Source organism: Suncus etruscus, chromosome 14 (assembly GCF_024139225.1).
Source record: "Suncus etruscus isolate mSunEtr1 chromosome 14, mSunEtr1.pri.cur, whole genome shotgun sequence".
NCBI classification, from domain to species: Eukaryota; Metazoa; Chordata; class Mammalia; order Eulipotyphla; family Soricidae; genus Suncus; species Suncus etruscus.
In genome coordinates this window covers 68061639-68086972 of record NC_064861.1, presented here as the reverse complement: position 1 = coordinate 68086972, position 25334 = coordinate 68061639, and the positions used below count along the sequence as shown (strand labels likewise).

At 45.8% G+C, this 25334-nt stretch overlaps 1 protein-coding gene across 1 annotated transcript; it reads left to right on the top strand.

Moving 5' to 3' along the window:
- MLKL (mixed lineage kinase domain like pseudokinase) lies at window positions 1–25334 on the top strand. The gene is made up of 10 exons (XM_049787439.1): window positions 1–454; window positions 4369–4440; window positions 7032–7215; window positions 10531–10628; window positions 11582–11717; window positions 14538–14619; window positions 20536–20684; window positions 21074–21146; window positions 21709–21880; window positions 25244–25334. The coding sequence occupies exons 1-10, from the start codon at window positions 1–3 to the stop codon at window positions 25273–25275; spliced, it is 1452 nt and encodes a 483-aa protein (XP_049643396.1). The 3' UTR covers window positions 25276–25334.

Here is a 25334-nt window from a genome sequence, read left to right as displayed (position 1 = left end):
ATGGATCTTTTGCAGAAAATCATCACCTTAGGCAACTCAATCTATAAACAGTGTGAGAAGATGAAATACTGCCAGAAGCAGTGCCAACGTCTGGGGGAACGAGTCAAAGGCCTGTTAAAGCCACTGATAAGTCTCCAGGCCCAAGAAGGGAGTAATCTGGAGGGTCTCACGCCCACCCTCAAGCGTTTCCAGATGGTCCTTAAAGAATCCAAGCAGCTGATAGAAAAGTACAATACGAAATCTAATGTCGAGAAGTTTCTAAAAGCAGGCCAGAACAAAATCCTCTTCAGTGACGTGAACAGGCGCCTGAGTGATGTCTGGGAGGAGCTTTCTCTGCATCTTCAGGTGCAACAACTAGGGCAGGGGACTGGCCCCAGTGAAAGAGCCTCATGGGCCCGGGAAGATCAGCTGGATGCAGAGGAAGACAGACAAGCCCTTCACATGCTGGCAGAAGGTATGCTTGGAGGGGATGGGAGCCCCTTTGGCTCACTTTGAAGTGCCAAAGCTGCAAGGAGGTGGAAAAGGGGTTGGTTTTGTTTTGGTTGCAATACAGGGTTTCCTGTAGGAAACTTTCCAGCACCCAAACTTCCACCAATGTCCCTGTGTTTCCCTACCCCACCTCTTGCACCTCCCCCAATAAGCTTCCTACTTTTGTCTTTGGGCATTCTTATTCCCTTTCTCTGTTATTCATTTACTCAGTTCCTTCATATCTCGTATATGAGAGAGTTCACTCTCTGTATCTGTCTCTCTCCTTTTTTTTTTTTTTTTTTTTGGGTCACCCGGTTGACGCTCAGGGGTTACTCCTGGCTATGCACTCAGAAGTCGCTCCTGGCTTGGGGGACCATATGGGACACTGGGGATTGAACCGTGGTCTGTCCTAGGCTAGCACTGGCAAGGCAGACACCTTTTTTTTTTTTTTTTTTTTTTGGTTTGGTTTTTGGGCCACATCCGGTGGTGCTCAGGGGTTACTCCTGGCTGTCTGCTCAGAAATAGCTCCTGGCAGGCACAGGGGACCATATGGGACACCGGGATTCGAACCAACCACCTTTGGTCCTGGATCGGCTGCTTGCAAGGCAAACGCCACTGTGCTATCTCTCCGGGCCCAAGGCAGACACCTTACCTCTAGCACCACCGCACCGGCCCGTCTCTCTCCTTCTAACTTAATTCAGCATGATGCTCTGTGATTGATGGGGAAGAGAGATAGGATAACAGAAAGGTACTTAGCCTTGAAATATGGCTTACCTGGTTTCAATCTCTAACATCCTATATGATCCCCTCAGTACTGTCAGGAGTAGTGTAGAGCCAGGAAAAACCCCTGAGCATTGCTGGAGGTGGCCCCCAAACAAAGCCAAACAAACTCTCTAGGTCAATGGATCAGCAAATTGTGCAATTGCATATTTGCTCAAAGCTGAGTACTGTTCCACTTTGCTCTACTCATCTATTCTTGGATTGTATTTAGATTTAGACCCTTACAGACAGTGCTGCAATAAACATAGGAGTGCAGAGGTCTTTTCTGGATGGTTTTTGGACCCTTGGATTACCGTATTTTCCGGCGTATAAGACGACCCCCTAATTTTGCAGTTAAAACATAGGTTTAGGCCTATATTTTCTGTATCAGACAGAACATTCCTGTGCTGCATGTTCTGCATGTGTTCCTGTGCTCATGTACCACAGTGAGCCAATCACAACAAGCAAAGGTTCAAAGGTTCTACTGTAATAGACTTCCTCTCTGACTCTGGCCAACCTGAGCAGGCTTTTGACAGTGTAGATTCGGGTCCAGCACATTGTCTAATTTGCATGCATAGAAAGTCTGCTTGGATTGGCTGAGTTAGAGAGGCGGTCCGAGCAGCCTTGCAGTGTGATTGGTGCAGGATTGAGTTGGAAAATTTGTTTTGTGGCAATATTTAGACAATTTTTGTTTAGTGGCATATTGAAACATTTTTCGGGATATACTCGGCGTATAAGACGACCCCCGAGCCCAGAGAGATAGCACAGCGGTGATTGCCTTGCAAGCAGCCAATCTAAGACCTAAGGTGATTGGTTCCAATCCCGGTGTCCCATATGGTCTCCCGTGCCTGCCAGGAGCTATTTCTGAGCAGACAGCCAGGAGTAAACCTTGAGCACCGCCGGGTGTGGCCCAAAACCCCCCCCCCAAAAAAAAAGACTTTTTTGTTTCAAAAGTTGTCTTATACTACTGTAGATACCAACAAGTGGAATTGCTGGGTCTTTGCTAACCTGACTACAGCTTAGAAATTAGCAATGACATGTTCTGTCGGCAGATTTCCCTGCCTCGCCACATAGCTGTGAGATAAACCAGGACATCCTGACTTCAACATGGGATATGTGCTAACACCAATATCTCCAATTACTGAAACCTAACAGCTAAAGTTGTGATTGAGGAAAACCCTTCCTGGGACCTTGAAGAAAAGTCTTTGGAGTTCGACAAATTAATGTGCCTGGAGCCTGTAGTTGGTCTTATGGCAAGAGCTTCGTGGATAGGGACACCCTGTTGTTTTTTAGGCCCAAAGTTTTTTCTTTATAATTTTCCAACATTTGCTGCACCTATGCAAAATTATGCTATTCCATTTATCTTTTAGAGACATCTGTCCTTCCCTTAGAAAATTCACTTTCCTGGGCCCGGAGAGATAGCACAGCGGTGTTTACCTTGTAAGCAGCCGATCCAAGGACCAAAGGTGGTTGGTTCGAATCCCGGTGTCCCATATGGTCCCCCGTGCCTGCCAGGAGCTATTTCTGAGCAGACAGCCAGGAGTAACCCCTGAGCACCGCCGGGTGTGGCCCAAAAACCAAAAAAAAAAAAAAAAAAAAAAGAAAATTCACTTTCCTTTGGGATGGTTTTACTTTATTTTAATTTTACCTCATATTTCTGCATTTTTCCTTTTTTCTTTCCTTTTTATTTTGTTTTTGGTTTTGGGTCACACCCAGCAGTGCTCAGGGGTTCCTTCTGGCTCTGTGCTCAGAAATCACCCCTGGCAGGCACGGGAGACCATATGGGATGCCAGGATTCGAACCACCATTCTTCTGCATGCAAGGCAAATGCCCTACCTCCATGCTATCTCTCCGGCCTCGTGCATTTTTGATAAAGTCAATTAGGGGAAGATGTGGGATTAATTGGATCCCATCCCACTCAGTATATGCCTTGTGGAAATATCTTTGAATATAGTACCTTGGATTGGTGTTTAGACCACCAAATCCCACCTCTGGGTGTGGTCTGATTCTTCCTAATAAATACCACAGGTTTCAGGAAAATGCTCTCTGCATTTCCAGACTTCCCCACTCAGCTGACTGCTTGGAAAGCTTACCTGTTGGAACTCCTAAACCTGTTTCACTCTCTTTAGTGTGTGTGGATTATTTCCTACATCTATATTTGCTTCCAGACCTGTATCTCTTCAATGTCCTTCTTGAGGCCTGATTCTAACAGGTCCTATGAAAGCTCAATTCATAGCATTTTTATTTGGAGGTGGGGGGTCACACCTGGCAGCACTCAGAAGTTACTCCTGGCTCTGCTCTCAGATATCGCACCTGAGGGGCTGGAGAGATAGCACAGTGGTAGGGCATTTATTTGCCTTGCATGCTGCCGAAGAAACACGTTTGATTCCGGGAATCCCATATGGTCCCCCGAGTCTGCCAGGGGCGATTTCTGAGTGCACAGCCAGGAGTAAACCCTAAGTGCCGCCGGGTGTGGCCCAAAAACCAGTCAATCAATTAATCAATCATTAAATAAAGTTAAAAATATATTTAAAAAAAAAGAAATTGCTCCTTACAGGCATGGGGGTGAGGGAACCATATGGGATGCTGGGATTCGAACCACCATCCGTCCTGGATCGGCTGCATGCAAGGGAAATGTCCTACTACTGCACTATCTCTCCGACTCCATCCTAGTATTTTGAGAAATGTCCTTAATGTTTTCTAAAAAGGCTGGATCAGTTGACACTCCCACCAGCAGTGAATGAGGGTCTCTTTTTCCCCACAGCCATGCCAACACTAGGTGAATTTTTTCTTTCTGATGTGTGGTAGTCTCATTAGAGTAGATGCCTCCTTATTGTGTTGATTTGCTAAGGGGTGCTGAGCATTCTCTAGGTCTACTTTGAGGAATTCCTGTTGTACTTATACATGTAAAGCAGAATATTTGGAAGTAGCTTTGCAAATGAAAGACCTCCCTCCCATGTTCAATAATTATTTCTTGTGGGCTCAGGGGACTCTATGGGATACCACGGATCAAGTCCAGGTTGGCCATGAGCAAGACAAGCGTTCTCCCCACTGTACTATCGCTCCTGTCCACTAAAGGCATCACCTTGTCCTTATCCTTGCATTTCGATTTTTGAGTATTTGCTGCTCTTTTTCCTACAGAAAGAAAATTGAGAGAAACTTCAATGAGGCAAATGGAAAAATGCCTGAAAGGAGCCATGCAAGCCTTCAAGTGTGAGTTGTCGTGTGTCCTGCTGTTCTGTCTCCAACTACAGAGCCCAATGTCTCCGGGACCTCCAGCCTCCTCCCAATTCCTTTTTTTTTTTTTTAATTTTAATATTTTTTCTTTATTTAAGCACCATGATTACATACATGATTGTAATTTGGTTTCAGTCATAAAAAGAACACCCCCCTTCACCAGTGCAACCTTCCCACCACCAATGCCCCCCATCTCCCTATCCTCCCACTCCTTATCTATCTCTGGGATAGTCACTAGAAACAGCCCAGTGGTGGCCTGGAGATGTGTTTGCTAAAGACAAGTCCTGGCTTCTAAACAAGGAGTCATATTTGTCTGAACCTTTCTAGGACCCAGCAAAGTGCTGAAAATGGTCTCTTGGACAGTGTTCTTCAGCCTTTTCCACCTGAGGATGGTTACCCTCCCTACATACTGATCCATAGATTAGCAGCTCTAACCAAGGTGGCAAACCAGTGATTTTCAACTTTTTTTTATTAATTTTTTATTTTTAATTATGAGAACAAAGATGCAAAGAAAGAGGACAAGGTAAAGTTACAGTGGAAGGACAATCAGCCCATGAACAGAATTCTCAGTAGTCCCATTGCTGATATCTTAAACTTTGAACTTTCAGCCAAAGAACATTAAGAAAAATAAAACAGAACCCATGTACAATTACTTTGTCCCTCGTCCCCAGATTGTAGTACATAATATTTCTTAGCAGCACACAAAGCAATCTAAAGCCATAAAACTTATGTAACTCCTTAAACATTGAAGGCAAAGTACTTTTTTACATTTCCATGCACATGCATATTAGTTTAAGTTAACCTCAAAAGTTCAAGTGGGTTGTTTTTCTTAAGGATTAGGGTCAAAGGAGCACAAGTAAAAACGGTGTTAAAGTGGCAATTATTGTTTGCATAGGCCCACCAAAATATGAGGGACATGGAAAGGATTTTCAACTTTTCTAAACCTGTGGGCTGGCACCAATCTGAACCTATGACTGGAGCTCCCTGCTCTAGAGAGCATTTTCTTTTGAGCTGTAAATGTTCCTTCACTCCTTCACATCACAGGGACTATCAGCATATGCTAGACCTAAGGCAGTGTAGAAGAAGAGAAAGGGTTAGAAATCTGTGGCCCAGGCCACCTCTTTTTTTTTTTTTTTTTTTTTGGCTTTTGGGTCACACCTGGTGGTGCTCGGCAAGAGCCTTACCTGCTATACTAAAAGGTCTTTGTTTTGAGGCCGGAGAGATAATATGGAGGTAAGGCATTCCCGTTGAGCACAGCTGGGTGTGACCCAAAAACCAAAAACCAAAAAAAAGGTTTTTGTTTTGTTTTATTTTGGAGCTATACCCAGTGGCACTCAAGGCTAACTCCTGGCTGTATGCTCAAATTATCCAAGACAGGCTTAGGCGGGGACCACATGAGATACTAAGAATCAAACCCTGGTTGGCTGCATGTAAGGCAAATGCCCTTCCCACTGTGCTATCGCTCAGGACCTCATCTCCCTTTTAAGAGGTTATTCCCTTAATTTGTTTGTTTTTTGTATTTTTTGTTTGTTTGTTTTTGGTTTTTCAGGCCACACCTGTTTGATACTCAGGGGTTACTCCTGGCTAAGCGCTCAGAAATTGCCCCTGGTTTGGGGGGACCATATGGGACTCCGGGGATCGAACCGCGGTCCTTACTTGGCTAGCGCTTGCAAGGCAGACACCTTACCTCTAGTGCCACCTCGCCAGCCCGTTTGTTTTTTTGTTTTTGCTTTTTGGACCACACCCTGTGATGCTCAGGGTTCACTACTGGCTCTGTGCTCAGAAATTGCTCCTGGCTTGGGGACCATATAGGACGCTGGGGTATCAGACAGCAGTCCGTCCTAGGTCAACCGTGTGCAAGGCACTACTGCTGCACCACTGCTCCAGCCCCATCCCTTTATTTCTGACCTCAGAGACGCAGCAGCTAACTTCTGAAGCCATCTATCAGAGAGCAACAAGAAAACAGACATTGTCTTTTGGGGGAAAAAAAGTTCTTTCCTTTCTTTCTGAATTGTTCATTTGTTTTTCTTGCCCCATTTTATTCAGTAACATCACAATAGGAGGGGTTAGCCTCTCCTCCATCTTTAATTTTTTTGTCTCTTTTCCCCTTTCATATATCTCTGTCCATAGATAACTAAAATGTTTGAGTAAAGTAAACTAAGATATAAGGCAGGATCTGCCTTTTCAATGGTCTGAGGCCTGGGTAAAGACAGATCCGGACCCACACCCATTGACCTTGAACTTGGGAACTAACCAGAAGGGGGAAGTGACTGGGTGGGAGGTGCCAGGTGCCCAATGAGACATAGGAGAGAGGAGAACTACATAGTGAGGGAGGAGAACTACATAGTGAGGGAGAAGAATGGGGTCTGCAGAGGCAGGAAAGGAAGTGCGGGACACTTGCCCATGAGCCACCTACTGTGTCTGGACCAGTCCCTCTGGGGCTCTGACCTCCTTCAGGTAATCAAAGGGATGGTTTGGGGGCTTCCCTTTGCCTTGGGACCAGGTCGTGTGCTCCTGCAACACCTGCCTCAGCTCATAAGTGATTCCTTCTCTCCTGGTGACTTCAGTATTACAGAAACACACTAGAGCCATCCCACGGGAATCAATCAAGGAGATTAAGAAAGAGGAGCTCTCTGGAAGAGAATGGACCCCACTAAGGCAAACTGAAATCAGCACCATTTATCTAGGACAATACTACAACTGTCCCGTGGCCATAAAGGTGTTCAATGGGCCCCAGGCAAACAGTGTTGAGTAAGTAGATTTATATAAGCCTCCCACACTTTAATTTCTTTTGGGTAGCCCCCATCAAAGAGATGTCTCCATTTTAGTTTATTTTTTGTCTGCTTTTGGGCCCCACCTGGTGATGCTCAGGGATCTTTTTTAGAGATGCTCAGGGGTCCATATGGGATGCCGGGGATTGAACACAGGTTGGCATGTGCAAGGCAAGTGCCCTACCTGCTGTGCTATTCTTTTTTTTTTTTTAATAATATTTTATTTAAACACCTGATTATAAACATGATTGTGGTTGGGTTTCAGTCATGAAAGAAAGCCCCCCATAACCAGTGCAACGTTCCCATTATCAATGTCCCAAATCTCCTTCCTCCCTACCCGACCCCCGCCTGTAATTTAGACAGGCTTTCTATTTCTCTCATACATTCTCATTGTTAGGATAGTTTTCAATGTAATTATTTCTCTAAGTAAACTCATCACTCTGTGGTGAGCTTCATGAAGTGAGCTGGAACTTCCAGCCCTCCTCTCTGCTGTGCTATTCTTACCTGCCCCACATTATATCCATTTTAGATGGGGGAAACTCAAGTCCTAAAGGGTTTTTAATGAGCTCAGATTTAAAAGTGTGTCTTCCAGGGTGAGATTAGTAGAGAGGTCAAGGCACTTGCCTTGGAGCTCAAGAAATAGCACAGTAGGTAGGAGGTAGGATGATTGTCTTTTTTTTTTTTTTTTTTTTGGATTTTGGGTCACACCCGGCAGCACTCAGGGGCTACTCATGGTTCTAAATCGCTCCCCGGCTGGCTTGGAGACCCATATGGGATGCTGGGATTCCAACCATTGTCCTTCTGCATGCAAAGCAAACGCCTTACCTCTGTGCTATCTCTCCAGCCCCAGGATGATTGTCTTGTATGAAAGGCTGACACACCTTTGAGTCTTGATTGTAAAGCTGCTAATAACCCTGAACACTGCCAGGTATGGCTGAGACACAAACTATAAACAGCCTCTAGTCCAGAAGCTCCTTTTGTTAGTTAGATTTTTTTTTTTTTTGAAATGTAGAAGTATGGAGAGGGAGGAGTGCTCTTGTGAATTTCACAGTCCTTGAAAACAAAAAGTTCTGGAAAACAAAAGTCCTTGAAAACAAGTTCTGCTTTCAGGGAAACTGTTTATTTTGTGTGACTGTTCTTGTGAATTTCACAAAGTCCCTGGCCAACTTTCCTTTTGGGTTTTTCTTTTGTCCTTGGAAAATAATTTTGGGTTCCTACCTTCATGGTGGTCAGAGAACCATGCAAAGTTGGGGATTGAATCAGTTTTATGCAAAGTAAATGCTTTCACCTTGTGTTATCACTCTTGGATTATCATTTTCTTTGTTTGTTTTTGGCCACACCTGTTGACACTCAGGGGTTACTTCTGGCTGTGCGCTCAGAAGTCTCTCCTGGCTTAGGGGACCATATCATATGGGATGCCCCAGGATCAAGCTGCGGACCATCTGTGTGCAAGGCAAATGCCCTCTACTGCTGCGCCACCGCTTCGACCTGTTTTCTTACCTATTTTTTACTGGGCACCTTGAAATATGTACTTGCACTGGTAGCCCTTTCCTTCTGTAGAGCTCCAATATTGCCAGCTCCTCCAGGGATGGGACCCAATCCAGTTCTATCTTGGCCCTAAAAAAACCCACAAGCTTCTGCACTGGCATTTCTGTGGGCTTTATTGTTTGGAGAGGAAGTGTTGGATGAGAGGATCATACCAGATAACTCCTTACAGTGGGCTGCAGACACGACTGTCGCAAGTCCCAGGGAATGTGGCAAGGTTTGGGTACAATCTTTAGTTCCAATTTCCCAACTGTCTCCAACTTTCTTGGTTTCTACCATATTGTTGCAGAAGCCACAACCAGTGGTACGCAGGACTGATGATGCTCACATCTAGAAGTACTCAGCTCTTTCTGCCCCAGGGTCTCACACCCAGAGATCTATCCACCAGCTAGCTGTGTCCTCTCTCCCTTTTGGCTATAGCCCTGACAACATATATTTGTTCTATTTGTATTCCTGCTTTACTAAGGAATCCAAAGATCAAGTTCTGGGAATTTTCTGTTTCGTTTTCCCCCTTGTGTATATTTCCTGTTTACATCCTCTGATCTTTTGGCTGTTATGGTTTTGGTTGCTGTATTTATCTCAGTAGTTTGGTTGAGAATCTGGGATAATATGAAAATGAATTGTTTGTTAGTTTTAAAATTTTCCAAATATTTTGTTTTGGGGGAGCCATACCCAGCAGTGCTCAATGATACTCCTGGCTCTGTATTTAGTGGTCACTGGTGGGGCTTAAGGATGAAGACTATATGGATGCCTGGATTAAAACCCAGATCAACCACATGCAAGGCAAGCACCCTACCTGCTTACTATTGCTATGCCTCCCTTAATAGCTTTACATATTGTTAGAGGAGGCCAGAGAGATAGTTCAGCATGTAGCTGAGCTAGGTTAGGTCCTCAGCACCACTCGTGGTGCCTGATGGAGCCTAAGCTCTACCAGAATGATATCTGACATAGACTAGAAATAAACCCTGAACACTAATGGGCATGGCCCCCAAACCCAGAAAAATAGCTAATAAATTAAAGTGGGTAGAGAGATAGTACAGCAAGTAGAGTGCTTGCTTTGTTTAGGGGTCCAAATGGGATGCAGGGAACAAATCCCAGGTTGTTAAAGTGCAAGACAAGCAAGCACCCTTCTTGCTCAATTATCTCTCCTACCCCATTTTGGGGGCTTTTTTTTTTTTTTTTTTTTTTGGTTGGTTTGGTTTTTGGGTAACACTTAGCGATGCTCAGGGGTTACTTCTGACTCTGCACTCATAAAGTACTCCTGGTAGCTTTGGGAGACCATATGGGATGCCTGCCAGGGATTGAATTTGGGTCGACTGTGCAAGGCAAGCATGCTCTAACCACTGTGCTATCACCCCAGGCCCCCCCCCCTTTTTTTTTTTTTTTGGCTTTTAAATAGTTTTCTTTTTATTATTATTATTTTTTTTATTTTTGGTTTTTGAGTCACACCCGGCAGCGCTCAGGAGTTACTCCTGGCTCTATGCTCAGAAATCGCTCCTGGCGGGCTCGGGGGACCATATGGGATGCCACTGACCTTCTGCATGAAGCAAACGCTTTACCTCCATGCTATCTCTTCAGCTCCTAGTTTTCTTCTGATTTTGTTAGAGATCTGACTCAGGGCCATGAACTTGAATGGTTTATATCTCAAATTAGATCATCACAGAATCAGGAGTTCCTGATGATCATCATCCCCAGACACTCCAGAGCCTGCTCAGTCATGAAATCCTAACAGTCCCTTTTATTCTCATAGAATAGTGAGGGGGGAATTTTATAAGGAGATTAAGAGCATGAAGAAATTTGATTCTCCCAATGTTCTGCGTATCTTTGGAATTTGCATCGATGAATCAGGTGAGTAAGTTGGGATTGGGCTGTAGCTCTGTGTCAAGATGAATTGTGTTTTTATTTATTGGGAGCAATATTCCTGGCTCTGTGCTCAGGGAATCTTTCAGGTGGGATGGGGGTGGGGACATAGGTGGTAATGAGGATTGAACCTAGGTCAGCCACATGCAAAGGTGAGCATCTTAATTTTGGGATATTCTTATTATCTTTCTATAAATACTGTTTTGAATGGGGGCCAATCTTGGTGGAGCTGCTTTTGGACATTGTTCAGGGTCACTCCTGAGTACTTAACCTCTTTTTTTTTTTGGTGTTTTTATTTTGTTTTTTTTTTGTTTGTTTGTTTGGGGGCCACACCTGGCAGTGCTCAGAAGTTATTCCTCACACTGAGCTTAGGAATCATTCCTGGTGGGCTCAGGGAACCTTATGAGATGCTGAAGATGGAACCCAGGTCAGCCGTGTGCAAGGCGATTGCCCACCCACTGTATTGTTGCTCCCACCCCTCTTTTTATATTTTTTTGACTTGGGACCACCCCAAATGCCCTACCCACTATGCTATCACCTGGTCCCAATTTTTAGGGGGCTTCTCAGGGCTTGATGCTTGGGGGAATCTTGCACCGAAGCTAAATTTCCTTCCTTCAATGCATGTGCGTGGCCTAGAGCTATCAGTCTGGCTAGAGCCTTCCACACACATCCATGAAGCCCTTCTCAGACCTTTTGGAATAAACCTTGACACATTCATTTCTCAGGTTCCTGAGAATTGCCATATGGCAATGTCACAGAGTTCCTGGGACTCTGGGGGTGTTTGAGACAGTCTGGGTGGTTGGGGGACAATTACTGTGAAAAGGGAGCAGAGGGCAGGGAGAAACACAGCAGAACAGAGGATGTGGAGATGAGGGAGGGGTGCAGGGTGGTGAATGGCTAAGGGAGGCTGGGTCTTCACACAGTTTACCCCTTTCTAGTAGTTGCTACACCACGGTTCTCCATCGTCATGGAGTACTGTGAGTTCGGTACTCTCAGGGACCTGCTGGCTTCGAAGAAGGACCTGACGCTGACTCAGCGCATCATCCTGATGCGAGGTGCTGCCAGAGGCTTGAACAGGTAACTCTTGGGGTGGGAGACCCCTTAAGAATGAGTCTTTTGGGGGCCGGAGAGATAGCATGGAGGTAAGGCGTTTACCTTTCATGCAGAAGGTCATCAGTTCGAATCCCGGCGTCCCATATGGTCCCCCGTGCATGCCAGGAGCAATTTCTGAGCACGGAGCCAGGAAAAACCCCTGAGCACTGCCGGGTGTGACCCAAAAACCAAAAAAAAAAAAAAAAAAAAAAAAAAGAATGAGTCTTTTGGGGGCCTGAGCAATAGCGCAGTGGTAGGGCACTTGCCTTGCACACGGCTGACCTGGAATGGACCTTGATTCATCCCTGGCTTCCCATATGGTCTCCCAAGCCAGGAGCGATTTCTGAGCACATAACCAGGAGTAACACCTGATCGCCACCAGGTGTACCCAAAACAAACAAACAAACAAACAAACAAACAAAGAATGAGTCTTTTTTGTTTTGGTTTGTTTGGTTTTGGTTTTTGGTTTTTGGGCCACATCTGGCGGTGCTCCGGGTTTACTCCTGGCTCTACATTCAGAAGTCGCTCCTGTTTGGGGGATCATATGGGATGACAGGGATTGAACCTGGGTCTGTCCTGGGTCAGTCAAATGCAATGCAAACCCTCTTTCACTGTGTTACCATTTCACCTGGCCACAAGGATGAGTCTCTGATAAGCCCAGAGATCAAGAGTCTCCCTTTCCACTAGTAGTTGAATAAGTGGATTAGTGATTCGTTCATTCCATTGATGTCAAAGGGATGAAGCAAGGGACCTTTGCACAGGAGCAGCAATTTGCAGAATTGCTGATATTTTTCCTTTAGTTTTTGGGCCACACTCAGTGCTCCAGGGTTATTACTGTACTACTGAATGGGCTACAAGGTAAATGCTCTCCCCACTGTGCTGTTATTGCTCAGGCCCCAGAGTTGATGAATTTTCTTCTTACTGTCTTTGGACCATACCTGGTGGTGTTCTAGGTTGACTCCTGGTTCTGTTCTTGGGGTTACTACCTAGAGTGCTTGGGGGAATCAGGCGATCTTTTTTTTTTGGTTTTTAGTTTTTGGGTCACACCCGGCAGCGCTCAGGGGTTATTCCTGAATCTGAGCTCAGAAATCACTCCTGGCAGGCTCAGGGGACCATATGGAATTCTGGGATTCGAACCACCATCTGTCCTGGATCGGAAACGCTCAGGGCAAACATCCTACTGCTGTGCTATTGCTCCAGCCCCGGGACATCAGCTTTGCTGAAGATGAACCAGGGTTGGCTGCGTGCAAGGCAAAAGCCTTAATCCCTGTATTCTTTTTTTTTTTTTTTTTTTTTTTTTTTTTTTTTTGGTTTTTGGGCCACACCCGTTTGACGCTCAGGGGTTACTCCTGGCTACGTGCTCAGAAATCGCCCCTGGCTTGGGGGGACCATATGGGACGCCGGGGGATCGAACCGCGGTCCTTCCTTGGCTAGCGCTTGCAAGGCAGACACCTTACCTCCAGCGCCATTTACCCGGCCCCTAATCCCTGTATTCTTCCTCTGCCCAAATGAGCTTACTTTTAAATAGCCTAATCAGAGTATAAGTGATAGTATAGAAATTCTTAAATTCTGCATGGGCTTGAGAGGTAGTCTAGTGGGTTTTTGCCTTTCATGCAGCTGACCTGGGTTCAATCCCAGGCATCTATATGGTCCCCTGAACCTGTTCAGAAGTGATTTCTGAATGCAGAGCCAGGAGTAACCCCTGAGCACTATCAGTTGTGGCCTCCAAATAAAAACAAACACCCCCTCCCAAAGAAACCAAAAAGCTTGTATTTTGCTGCCACTGAGACCTTTGTTTTAATCCTGGTACCACATATGGTCCCCCAAGCACTGTCAGGTGTGGAGTGCTGTCAGATTGTCCCTCCCCCAAATAATAATCGGTGCCTAAGTGTATGATCTACTTTCTGGAGAAAGGAATTTCAGGAAACCTTGGTGAGACTCAATGCAGGTGCCACAGCACCTACCATTTGCTAAATTGTTGTATCAAATAATTAACGATGGGGCAGGATAGAGGTGGATGCCATCCCAGGCCACGTGGCTCCGCAACCCCCATCCAGCCGGCGGGTCCCAGGCCCAGGTGAACGGCGGAATCAGACTCATCCAGAGACAGGCATCAGGAAGCATCATCTTTATTCATGCCCTATTCACCACATGTGTGTGGCCTACTCATAACCTTTCTAGCACTAGTTATTCTTGGCCCTGCATCTTAACTCCTTTCAGCCATCTTCCTTTGACCTCCATCCTGGTCAAAGACCAAAAGAAGCAAAGACCCAAAATCCAGAGAACCCAGCAGGGCAAAACCCCTAATCCCCTGGCTCAAAGGTTTATCTACCTTTTTTAAGACCCCTCCCAGGAATGGGCCGGGTCTTGCAGGTAAGGTCACACATAATATCTGATTCCCAAGACCCCTCCCAGAAATGGGTGGGTCTCAGGTAGCTACACCTAAATCAAGGGTCTCAGATAGGTACACCTACACTAAATTGGTGGAAACCAACCTCAGATTCACACTCAGAAGCACCCCAGGTGTGGCACCCCCACAACCTGCCATCAGGCACTTCCAGGCTTAGTACCATGGTGGTCTCTGCTCCCTTCGTGCCTGGAGTGACCCCTAAAGGAAGTGTTTCACGGGAAAGCTGTGTCTGCTCATCTGCTGGACAGTGGAGAGGTGCAGTTTTGTGCTGCTCTAGATTTGGGGTCCCGGTTTTCAGGCCTGGCTGTGCTGGGCTTCTGGCATGGAAGCCTGCTTTCTTTTCAGAAGGTTGTGCCATGACCCCCTGAGCTCTCTCCCTGTTTTTGCTCCCACAGGTTGCACCGGTGTGAAGTTCCTGTGCTCCACGGAAAAATCAATAGTTCCAACTTCCTGGTGGCAGAGGGATTTCAGGTGAAGGTGAGAGGCTTGGGGACCCTCTATGGGTCTCCTACCTAGTCTGAACCCCTCCCCATGTGACCTCATAGCACAGACTCCCTTGCTTTCTTTCCTCACTCTCTACTTAGGAGGAATTCGCCCTTAAAATGCACAGCAGAGGGCCGAAGAGATAGCATGGAGGTAAGGCACTTGCCTTTCATGCAGGTCATTGGTTCGAATCCCGACATCCCATATGGTCCCTCAAGCCTGCCAGGAGCGATTTCTGAGCATAGAGCCCAGAGTAACCCCTGAGCGCTTCCGGGTGTGACTCAAAAAACAAACAAACAAAAAAAACTGCACAGCAGAGATGCCACTGGGTCACATTTAGCCTCTGGATCACTTAGAAGGTGTCCAGGAGGAAGCAGGTAGAGCAACCCCAAATCCTGCCTGCCTGCTATCCTCATTCCTGTTCAGGAGCCCTTTCTCCCTCAGCTCTAGAAGCTATAGTAGAAGGTGCCCATCTAGTGGGGACAGGGCCAGCCACATTGGGGTGTGTATCTTGCCTCATGACCCCACCAGTAGACAGTGTTTCCTTATAGCTTCTCTGCAGCTGTCACCCCTCTTGTCTCTACAAAGGATAGGCTACTTGTAAAAATGCTCCAGAACCTAACCTCTTTTTTTTTGTTGTTGTTATTGGGCCACATCCGGTGACGCTCAGGGTTGATTCCTGGCTCTGTGCTTAGAAATCGCTCCTGGCAGCCGATTCAGGACCTAAGGTGGTTGGTTCGAATCCCCAGAGTCCCATATGGTACCCCGTGCCTGCCAGGAGCTATTTCTGAACAGATAGCCAGGAGTAGCTATTTCTGAGCAGATAGCCAGGAGTGGCCCTTGAGCGCCACCGGGTGTGGCCCAATAACCAAAAAAAAAAAAAGAAAAGAAAAGAAAAGAATTCGCTCCTGGCTTGGGGGACCATATGGGACGCTGGGGGATTGAACCATGGTCCGTCCTAGGCTAGCATGGGCAAGACAGACGCCTGATCTCTAGTGCCACCGCACCAGCCCCAGAACCTAACTTTTTTTTTTTGGTAGAACCTAACTTCCTTTGACAGTTCAGGGATCCTTCCTGGAGATTTTAAGCCAACCAGGATGGTGGGTCAATGCCAGGGCTTGAGGGTATGGTTATTACCTGGTCATCCCAGCTACATGAAGGCATGCATTTTGCCTTTCAGTACCTCAAACTCATCTTTTTTTTTCTCTTTGGGCCACACCCAGTGTCACTCAGGGGTTACTCCTGCCTATGAGCTTAGAAATCGCTCCTGGGTTGGGGGGACCATATGGGATGCTGGGGGATCGAACCTAGGTTAGCCACATGCAAGGCAAACACCTTATCGCTTGCGCCACCACTCTGACACCTTAATCTCATCTTTTTATTTTGTTTTGATGCCACACTAGGCCTTACTCCTGACTCTAAGCTCAGGGATCACTCCTGGCAAGTACTGGGGAACCATATGGGGTGCCAGGGATCAAACAAGTGTTCAAAAGCAAGTGCCCTATTTGCTTGACTATCGCTCTGGCCCTGACAAGTTACCAAGTCCTACAGGTACTTTTGAACCATTATCTCAAAGACTCTCATTGCTCCCTTGTATTGTTTTCCCCCTTTCGTTCCCCTTGTTTCTGTTGTGATCAGTGATCATGTCTCTCACAGGCTTGCTGGTGATGTTCAAACACTGGGCATCACATTCTCTTATGGCACCAGAGGTCCCGACAGTAGAGGAACCAGGGTCACACTCAGTGCGTGTGATCAGCCCTGTGGATTGAATTTGTGGCCTTGTGCTTTTAAGACTGATATTTTTTCCCCTAAATTATAACACTGGGACTTACCAAGTCGTTCACAATATAGTCACTTTAGGCAGTAAAAGTTCAAACACCAGTCCCACCACCAGTGTGACCTTCCCTTCACCACTGTCCCTAGTAACCCACCTACCACCCAGGCAGGCACAAACAAATTTACTCATATTGTTTGTTACAACATAAGGGCAAATTGAATGATCAAATCTTAGATCAACAAGAGTCAGCTTGAAATGATTGTTTTTTTTTTGTTTGTTTGTTTTTTTGGTTTTTGGGCCATACCCATTTGACGCTCAGGGGTTACTCCTGGCTATGTGCTCAGAAATCGCCCCTGGCTTGGGGGGACTATATGGGATGCCGGAGGATCGAACCGCGGTCCTTCCTTGGCTAGCGCTTGCAAGGCAGACACCTTACCTCCAGCGCCACCTACCCGGCCCCTTGAAATGATTGTTTTATCTCTCCATGGAGTTACTAAAGTCAGTGTCTAAAGATTAATTGGTTAAACTTTACTACGAAGCAATAGTTATCAAAACAGCATGGTATTGGAATAAGGACAGGCCCTCAGATCAGTGGAATAGGCTTGAATACTCAGAAAATGTTCCCCAGACATACAATCACCTAATTTTTGATAAAGGAGCAGGAAATCCTAAATGGAGCAGGGAAAGCCTCTTCAACAAGTGGTGTTGGCACAACTGGCTAGCCACTTGCAAAAAAATTGAACTTAGGGGGCCGGGCGGTGGCGCTAAAGGTAAGGTGCCTGCCTTGCCTGTGCTAGCCTTGGACGGACCACGGTTCGATCCCCCGGTGTCCCATATGGTCCCCCAAGCCAGGAGCAACTTCTGAGCACATAGCCAGGAGTAACCCCTGAGCATTACCGGGTGTGGCCCAAAAATAAAAAAAAAAAAAATTGAACTTAGACCCCCAGCTAACATCATGTATGAAGGTAAAATCCAAATGGATTAAAGACCTCGATATCAGACCCAAAACCATAAGATATATAGAACAACACATAGGCAAAACACTCCAGGACATTGAGGCTACAGGTATCTTCAAGGAGGAAACTGCACTCTCCAAGCAAGTGAAAGCAGAGATTAACAGATGGGAATATATTAAGCTGAGAAGCTTCTGCACCTCAAAGGAAATAGTGCCCAGGATACAAGAGCCACCCACTGAGTGGGAGAAACTATTCACCCAATACCCATCAGATAAGGGGCTAATCTCCAAAATATACAAGGCACTGACAGAACTTTACAAGAAAAAAACATCGGGCCCGGAGAGATAGCACAGATGTGTTTGCCTTGCAAGCAGCCGATCCAGGACCAAAGGTGGTTGGTTCGAATCCCGGTGTCCCATATGGTCCCCCGTGCCTGCCAGGAGCTATTTCTGAGCAGACAGCCAGGAGTAACCCCTGAGCACCACCGGGTGTGGCCCAAAAACCAAAAAAACAAAAAAAAAAAACAAAACCAAAAATAAAACATCTAATCCCATCAAAAATGGGGAGAAGAAATGAACAGATACTTTGACAAAGAAGAAATACAAATGGCCAAAAGACACATGAAAAAATGCTCCACATCACTAATCATCAGGGAGATGCAAATCAAAACAACGATGAGATACCACCTCACACCCCAGAGAATGGCACACATCACAAAGAATGAGAATAAACAGTGTTGGCGGGGATGTGGCGAGAAAGGAACTCTTATCCACTGCTGGTGGGAATGCTGTCTAGTTCAACCTTTATGGAAAGCGATATGGAGATTCCTCCAAAAATTGGAAATCGAGCTCCCATACGATCCAGCTATACCACTCCTAGGAATATACCCTAGGAACACAAAAATACAATACAAAATCCCCTTCTTTACACCTATATTCATTGCATTACTATTTACCATAGCAAGACTCTGGAAACAACCAAGATGCCCTTCAACAGACGAATGGCTAAAGAAACTGTGGTACATATACACAATGGAATATTATGCAGCTGTCAGGAGAGATGAAGTCATGAAATTTTCCTATACATGGATGTACACGGAATCTATTATGCTGAGTGAAATAAGTCAGAGAGAGAGAGAAAAACGCAGAATGGTCTCACTCATGTATGGGTTTTAAGAAAAATGAAAGACATTCTTGCAATAATAATTTTCAGACACAAAAGAGAAAAGAGCTGGAAGTTCCAGCTCACCTCAGGAAGCTCACCACAAAGAGTGATGAGTTTAGTTAGAGAAATAACTACATTTTGAACTGTCCTAATAATGAGAATGTATGAGGGAAATGGAGAGCCTATTTAGAGTACAGCAGGGGTCGGGTAGGGAGGAGAGAGACTTGGGACATTGGTGATGGGAATGTTGCACTGGTGATGGGTGGTGTTCTTTACATGACTGAAACCCAAACAATCATGTATGTAATCAAGGTGTTTAAAAAAAAATTAACTGGGCAATGGTTGATGCATGTGAAGCCTTCTTTTTTTTTTTTTTAATTTAAACACCTTGATTACATACATGATTGTGTTTGGGTTTCAGTCACGTAAAGAACGCCACCCATCACCAGTGCAACATTCCCACCACCAATGTCCCAAGTCTCCCTCCTCCCCACCTAACCCCTGCCTGTACTCTAAACAGGCTCTCCATTTCCCTCATATATTCTCATTATTAGGAAAGTTCAGAATGTAGTTATTTCTCTAACTAAACTCATCACTCTTTGTGGTGAGCTTCCTGAGGTGAGCTGGAACTTCCAGCTCTTTTCTCTTTAGTGTCTGAAAATTATTATTGCAAGAATGTCTTTCATTTTTCTATGCAACTAGTTAGGCTAACTGAGTTGGGTAGATTATTATGTATCTTCCCCATCAGATTTCCTGAGGTACTTCACATTGACAGTACAAGATATCGGGGCCAGAGAGATAGCATGGAGGTAAGGCATTTGCCTTTCATGCGGAAGGATGGTGATTTGAATCCTGACATCCCATATGGTCTCCCGTGCCATGAGCGATTTCTGAGTGCAGAGCCAAAGTAACCCCTGAGCGCTGCCGGGTGTGACCCAAAAACCAAAAAAAAAAAAAAAAATGACATTACAAGATATTGAAGTGTCTCAATCCAGGATTTCTTTTTTTTTCGGCCACACCCGTTTGATGCTCAGGGGTTACTTCTGGCTAAGCACTCAGAAATTGCTCCTGGCTTGGGGGGCACCATATGGGACACCGGGGGATCAAACCGCGGTCCTTCCTTGGCTGGCGCTTGCAAGGCAGACACCTTATCTCTAGTGCCACTTCACCAGCTCCATCAATCCAGGATTTATAGATCTAAAAAAATTTAGACAGCTTGGAAATCTTTCAACAGCTGTTTGCACTGTTTCTGTCAGAGTATGTCGGAGTGCTCCTGGGCTGCTGTAATTCATGCAGAAAGGGAATCTGACCCTTCATTTTTTTTGTGGGGGAGGTCCACACCCAGCAGCACTCAGGGGTTACTCCTGGCTCTACACTCAGAAATCATTCCTGCCAGGCTCGGGTAACTATATGGGATGCCAGGATTTGAGCCACCGACCTTCTGCATGCAAGGCATACGCCTTACCTCCATGCTATCTCTCCGGCCCCTGACCCTTCCTTTCTTTTTTTTTTTTTGTTTTTTTTTTGGCCACACCCGTTTGATGCTCAGGGGTTACTCCTGGCTAAGCACTCAGAAATCGCCCCTGGCCTGGGGGGACCATATGGGACACCGGGGGATCGAACCGCAGTCCGTTCCTTGGCTAGCGCTGGCAAGGCAGACACCTTACCTTTAGCGCCACCTCACCGGCCCCTGACCCTTCCTTTCTAAGACTGACACAGAGTGATCAGCCTAGACCTGACTACCTGAGAGAAGTATCGGTGGCTGTTATTTTTCTTCTGGGCAAGACAGATACTTTGAACCATCTTCCCTAGGTCCCCCATTGCCCTGTTTTAGAGAGAATAAACTCTGTGTTTCTCTTTTGGTGCATGTAATGCCAGAAGATACCCCTGGACTAGAAATGCACCCCAAATGTGCAATGATATTCATAAGACAATCTCATATGCCTTCCCCTGCCCTCCTCACCCATCCACCCAAGATCTTGTTGCTTCTGACTTGGCCACTTCTCTGTTTAGCTGACAGGATTTGAATTGAGCACAACACAGAATTCCATCTCCAGAGAAAAGGAAAGAAAAAAATACAGAATTAATTCCTCAGCGTACCTCTCACCGCGGAAATTGGAGAATGTGTTTAACATATATATAATAAAAGATGAAATATACAGGTAATTTTTTTTTTTTTTTGGTTTTTGGGTCACACCTGGCAGTGCTCAGGGGTTATTCCTGGCTCCAGGCTCAGAAATTGCTCCTGGCAGGCACAGGGGACCATATGGGGCGCCGGGATTCGAACCGATGACCTCCTGCATGAAAGGCAAACGCCTTACCTCCATGCTATCTCTCCGGCCCCATATACAGGTAATTTTGTGCTTTTAGACAGACCCTTTCTCAGACAAAGCAGTTTGAGATACCTCAGCCAAGCTTGATTTCTGAGGACCCATGGAACTCAGCTCCACTGAAGAATAGCCTTAAAGTCACTGAGTTCCTGGAAATGAATAGAGGGCCGTGGGGAAAGGGAAACTTGTCATGGCTGTTCAGCTTCTTGGTTTCCTTTTAGTTTTGGAATCGTCCTCTGGGAAATTGCTACTGGGAAAATCCCATTTGAAGGTAAGCGGAATCAAGGCTGGGGTGTTAGGGTCTCGCCTGAGAGACCAGACATTCCCACCTGTCCTGCCCTAGATGCTTTAGTCTCCTATATGAGTACTGTGTGGGTTAATCAGTGGCAAGCTCATGCTTTGAAATCCAATATGAAATCTAGTTCTGTTTTGTTTTATTTCGGGGTGGTGTGGGTTTAAGCCACATATGGCAGTGCTCAGGGCTTATTCCTGGATCTGTGTTCAGGAGTGAGCCCAGACAGTGTTCAGGGGACCATAGAGGGTGCCAGGGATTTGAACCAGAGCATTCAAGGGAAGGTGCTTACCTTCCTGTACTATGTCCCTGGTCCACCAGCACCCAGAAGGATGTGAGTGTCAGAACAATTTTAGTTGTTTTGTTTTGTTCTATGGCCACACCTGGCGGTGCTCAGGTATGTTATTCAGGGGATTCTATAAGATGGCAGGGTTCAAACCCAGGTCGGCTGTGTGCAAGGCAAGTGCACTGCCTGCTGTGCTATCACTCCCACCCCAGAAAAATAGTTTTATTTGGAGGCTGCTCAGGGATCATTCTTGGTAGTGTTTTAACCTTTGCCCTAAGCTTCTCTCTAATTCTGTTGTCTCCGTGCCAGGCTGTAGTTATGATGATGTCCACAATCGTGTGGTCCAGAAAAAGGATCCGGAACCACTGGGGAAAGAGTGCCCTTTCCAGCTGCAGGAGATCATTAACAGTTGCCGCGCCTTGGAACCCTCTGAACGCCCATCTATACAAGGTACAGCTCTTTCTGTGCAGACTTGTAACAGCATTTGGGAGAGATTTCCTTTGTGCTTAAAGACCTGGTGTGACTTTGCTGGTTAGGAGATTGGCTAAAAATTCAGATGGTTGTACACAGGGGAGATGGAGTATGTTGGGCTGCTGGGCATGTAGCAGAAAGCCAAAAAACATCCTGAAATATACAGATCAACTGAAACTAACAATGATTCCATCCAAATATCTGTGGTACAGAAACAGGAAACCTTGGCCTCAGGATGCCTTGGGGAGTGAATCACTCACCATTAGTATGTTTCTCTTCCTCCTGTCTCTCCTGTCCTCCTTTTCTTTCTTTCTTTCTTTTTTTTTTTTTTTTTGGTTTTTGGGCCACACCCGGTAACGCTCAGGGGTTACTCCTGGCTATGTGCTCAGAAGTTGCTCCTGGCTTGGGGGACCATATGGGATACCGGGGGATCGAACCGCGGTCCATCCAAGGCTAGCGCAGGCAAGGCAGGCACCTTACCTTTAGCGCCACCGCCCGGCCCCATGTCCTCCTTTTCTTCCTTTGGTTCCTGCAGGAGGAGGGGACAGGTGTTTAGCCTTCCATTTCTCTCTCTTCTTTTGTCAGGATCTTTGAGGTTGTTATGTTTCTCTCTCTGTGTAATCTCTGCTTTTCTATAGTTTCTTACACCATCTTGTATCAGAAGCACATCTTCAAACTTTTCTTTTTTTTTTTTTTTTTTTTGGTTTTTGGGCCACTCCTCCTGGCTATGCGCTCAGAAGTTGCTCCTGGCTTCTTGGGGGACCATATGGGACACCGGGGGATCGAACCGCGGTCCGTCCTAGGCTAGCGCAGGCAAGGCAGGCACCTTACCTCCAGCGCCACCGCCCAGCCCCACATCTTCAAACTTTTCTATTCTTTTTTTTTTTTTTTTTTTTGGTTTTTGGGCCACACCCGATAACGCTCAGGGGTTATTCCTGGCTTTGCGCTCAGAAGTTGCTCCTGGCTTGGGGGACCATATGGGACACCGGGGGATCGAACCGTGGCCCGTCCAAGGCTAACGCAGGCAAGGCAGGCACCTTACCTCTTGCGCCACCGCCCACCCCCCTTTTTTTTTTTCTATTCTTGATCACAATCACTCAGACTTTCCACCAAGTACCACCTGTAAGATTTAACATTTCCATATCAGGGAAGTTCACTCAAGTTGCTACAGAATTCAAACATGAACTAGCTTTTGCTTCACTATGGTATGCTAATCTATCATGTAGTATGTGTAGTGTTTTGGAGCTCTTCCTGGCTCTTCCTGACCTCAGGGGTCACACATGGTAATGCTCAGGGAACTTTATATAGTGTTGGCATCTAACCTGAGTTGATCACATGCAAATCAAACACATTACCCTTTGTACTATGTCCTGGTCCAATACATGTGCTTTCTTTTTTAAAATCCTGTAAAGAAACTGATACATCTATACCTCGGTTAAAAGAATAGAATTTTACCCTGATGTAGAACTGAGTACTTTGCTTTTCACTTCATTTTCCATCACCAGAGATAACCAGTATCTTCACTTGCATCATCAATATTTATCTATAGTATTACAAACTTAGGCGCAGTGTATTATCTGGTTTCTCCTGTGTAAGGACTTTATACATAAATGATTGACTTTACCATGGCTCCAGTCACTTGCTTCATGTTACGATCTGGAGTTCATCCAGGTGAATGTGCTTTTTATTTATTTATTTTTTTTTGGGCCACACCCGGTGACGCTCAGGGGTTACTCCTAGCCAAGCACTCAGAAATCACCCTGATTTGAGGGACCATATAGGACACCAGTGGATCGGACCGTGGTCCGTCCTAGGTTAGCACAGGCAAGGCAGATGTCTTATCGCTTGCACCACCGCTCCGGCCCCCGTGGTTTTTTTGGGGGGTTTTTGGGTTTTTGGGTCACACCCGGCAGTGCTCAGGGGTTACTCCTCGCTCCACGCTTGGAAATCACTCCTGGCAGGCTCGGGAGACCATCTGGGATGCCGGGATTTGAACCAATGACCTTCTGCATGAAAGGCAAATGCCTTACCTCCATGCTATTGCTCCGGCCCCCTCTTACCTCTATTCTAGCTTTTTAGCATTAAAATTAAAATCATATGTGCCAGGGAGATAAAACAGGAAATCAGACACTTGCCTTGCATGTCGCCGACAGTGGTTTGTCCCCAAGTGCTGCATATGGTTTCCTGGGCCCCACCAGGAGTACTTAAGAGCATCTTCAGGTATGACCCAACTCCCACATCATGAATCAAAATTATGGTCTAGGTTTTTTATTGGTTCTTGGGTCACACCCAGCAGCATTTAGGAGTTAATCCTGGCTCTACTCTCAGAAACTGCTCCTGGCTGGCTTGGGGGACCATATGGTATGCCGGGATTTGAACCACCGTCCTTCTGCATGCAAGGCAAATGCCTTGTCTTCATGCTATCTCTCGGGCCCTGGCCTAGGTTTTATATGAAATATTTCCTTTGCCATGAAAAAGCAGAAGAGCAGACTCAGTGATGCTTCTTTTTTTTTTTTTTTTTTTTTTTGGTTTTTGGGTCACACCCGGCGGTGCTCAGGGGTTACTCCTGGCTGTCTGCTCAGAAATAGATCCTGGCAGGCATGGGGGACCATATGGGACACCGGCATTCGAACCAACCACCTTAGGTTCTGGATGGGCTGCTTGCAAGGCAAACACCGCTGTGCTATATCTCCAGGCCTCAGTGATGCTTCTTGAAGACCCTGTTTTCATTGTGTAGGCGAAATTGATTGTAGTTTTAGACTTTATACCTTTTTTGTTTGTTTTTGGGCTACACCAAGGGATATTCAGGGGTTTCTCCTGACTTTGAGCTTAAGAATCACTCTTGGTGGATTCAGGGGACCATATGGGATGTTGGGGATAAGCCAGGTTCAGCCTTGTACAAGGCAAACGCACTACCCTCTATACAATCTCTCCAGCCACATTGTACCTTCTTGTCTTCTCTTTGTCTTCTTCCTCTCTCTTCCAGGTTCTTTACATATACCCTCTTAGAATGGAAGAATTAATACCTGAGATTAATTCATATGAAATATTGTCATTCCCAGAAGTTACTTGTATTTTAGAGACAGGTATATGGAGATCAATAATTAAGCTCATGCTTTACAGGTGTGAGATCTTAGGTTCTTTACAGCAGTGCAAGAGAGGAAAAAAGAAAATTAAGTGAAATGGCATAAATGGTATGAATAGACATGGTGGTTTAGGGACTAGCCTGACCAGACCAATGAGGATCCAGCTTCTGCACTGTTGTAGGATGTAATAAGACTCTGTTCCCAGTTTAACTCTTGTTTGGATCTTTTGTTTACTCATTCATTCATTTATTCATAGATATCATAGAGAAACTTGATTCCTTCCGCTAACCATGTGCTGAAAAGGAAGATATGGAGTCCCTGCATGAGAAGCAGAATAAGGGACCAAC

Excerpts from the sequence above, each read along its gene's own strand:
- MLKL (XM_049787439.1), top strand. The coding sequence starts at position 1 with ATGGATCTTTTGCAGAAAATCATCACCTTAGGCAACTCAATCTATAAA. Across the intron at positions 10,629-11,581 it reads AATTTGCATCGATGAATCAG|TTGCTACACCACGGTTCTCC; the intron begins GTGAGTAAGTTG and ends CCTTTCTAGTAG. Across the intron at positions 11,718-14,537 it reads GCTGCCAGAGGCTTGAACAG|GTTGCACCGGTGTGAAGTTC; the intron begins GTAACTCTTGGG and ends TTGCTCCCACAG.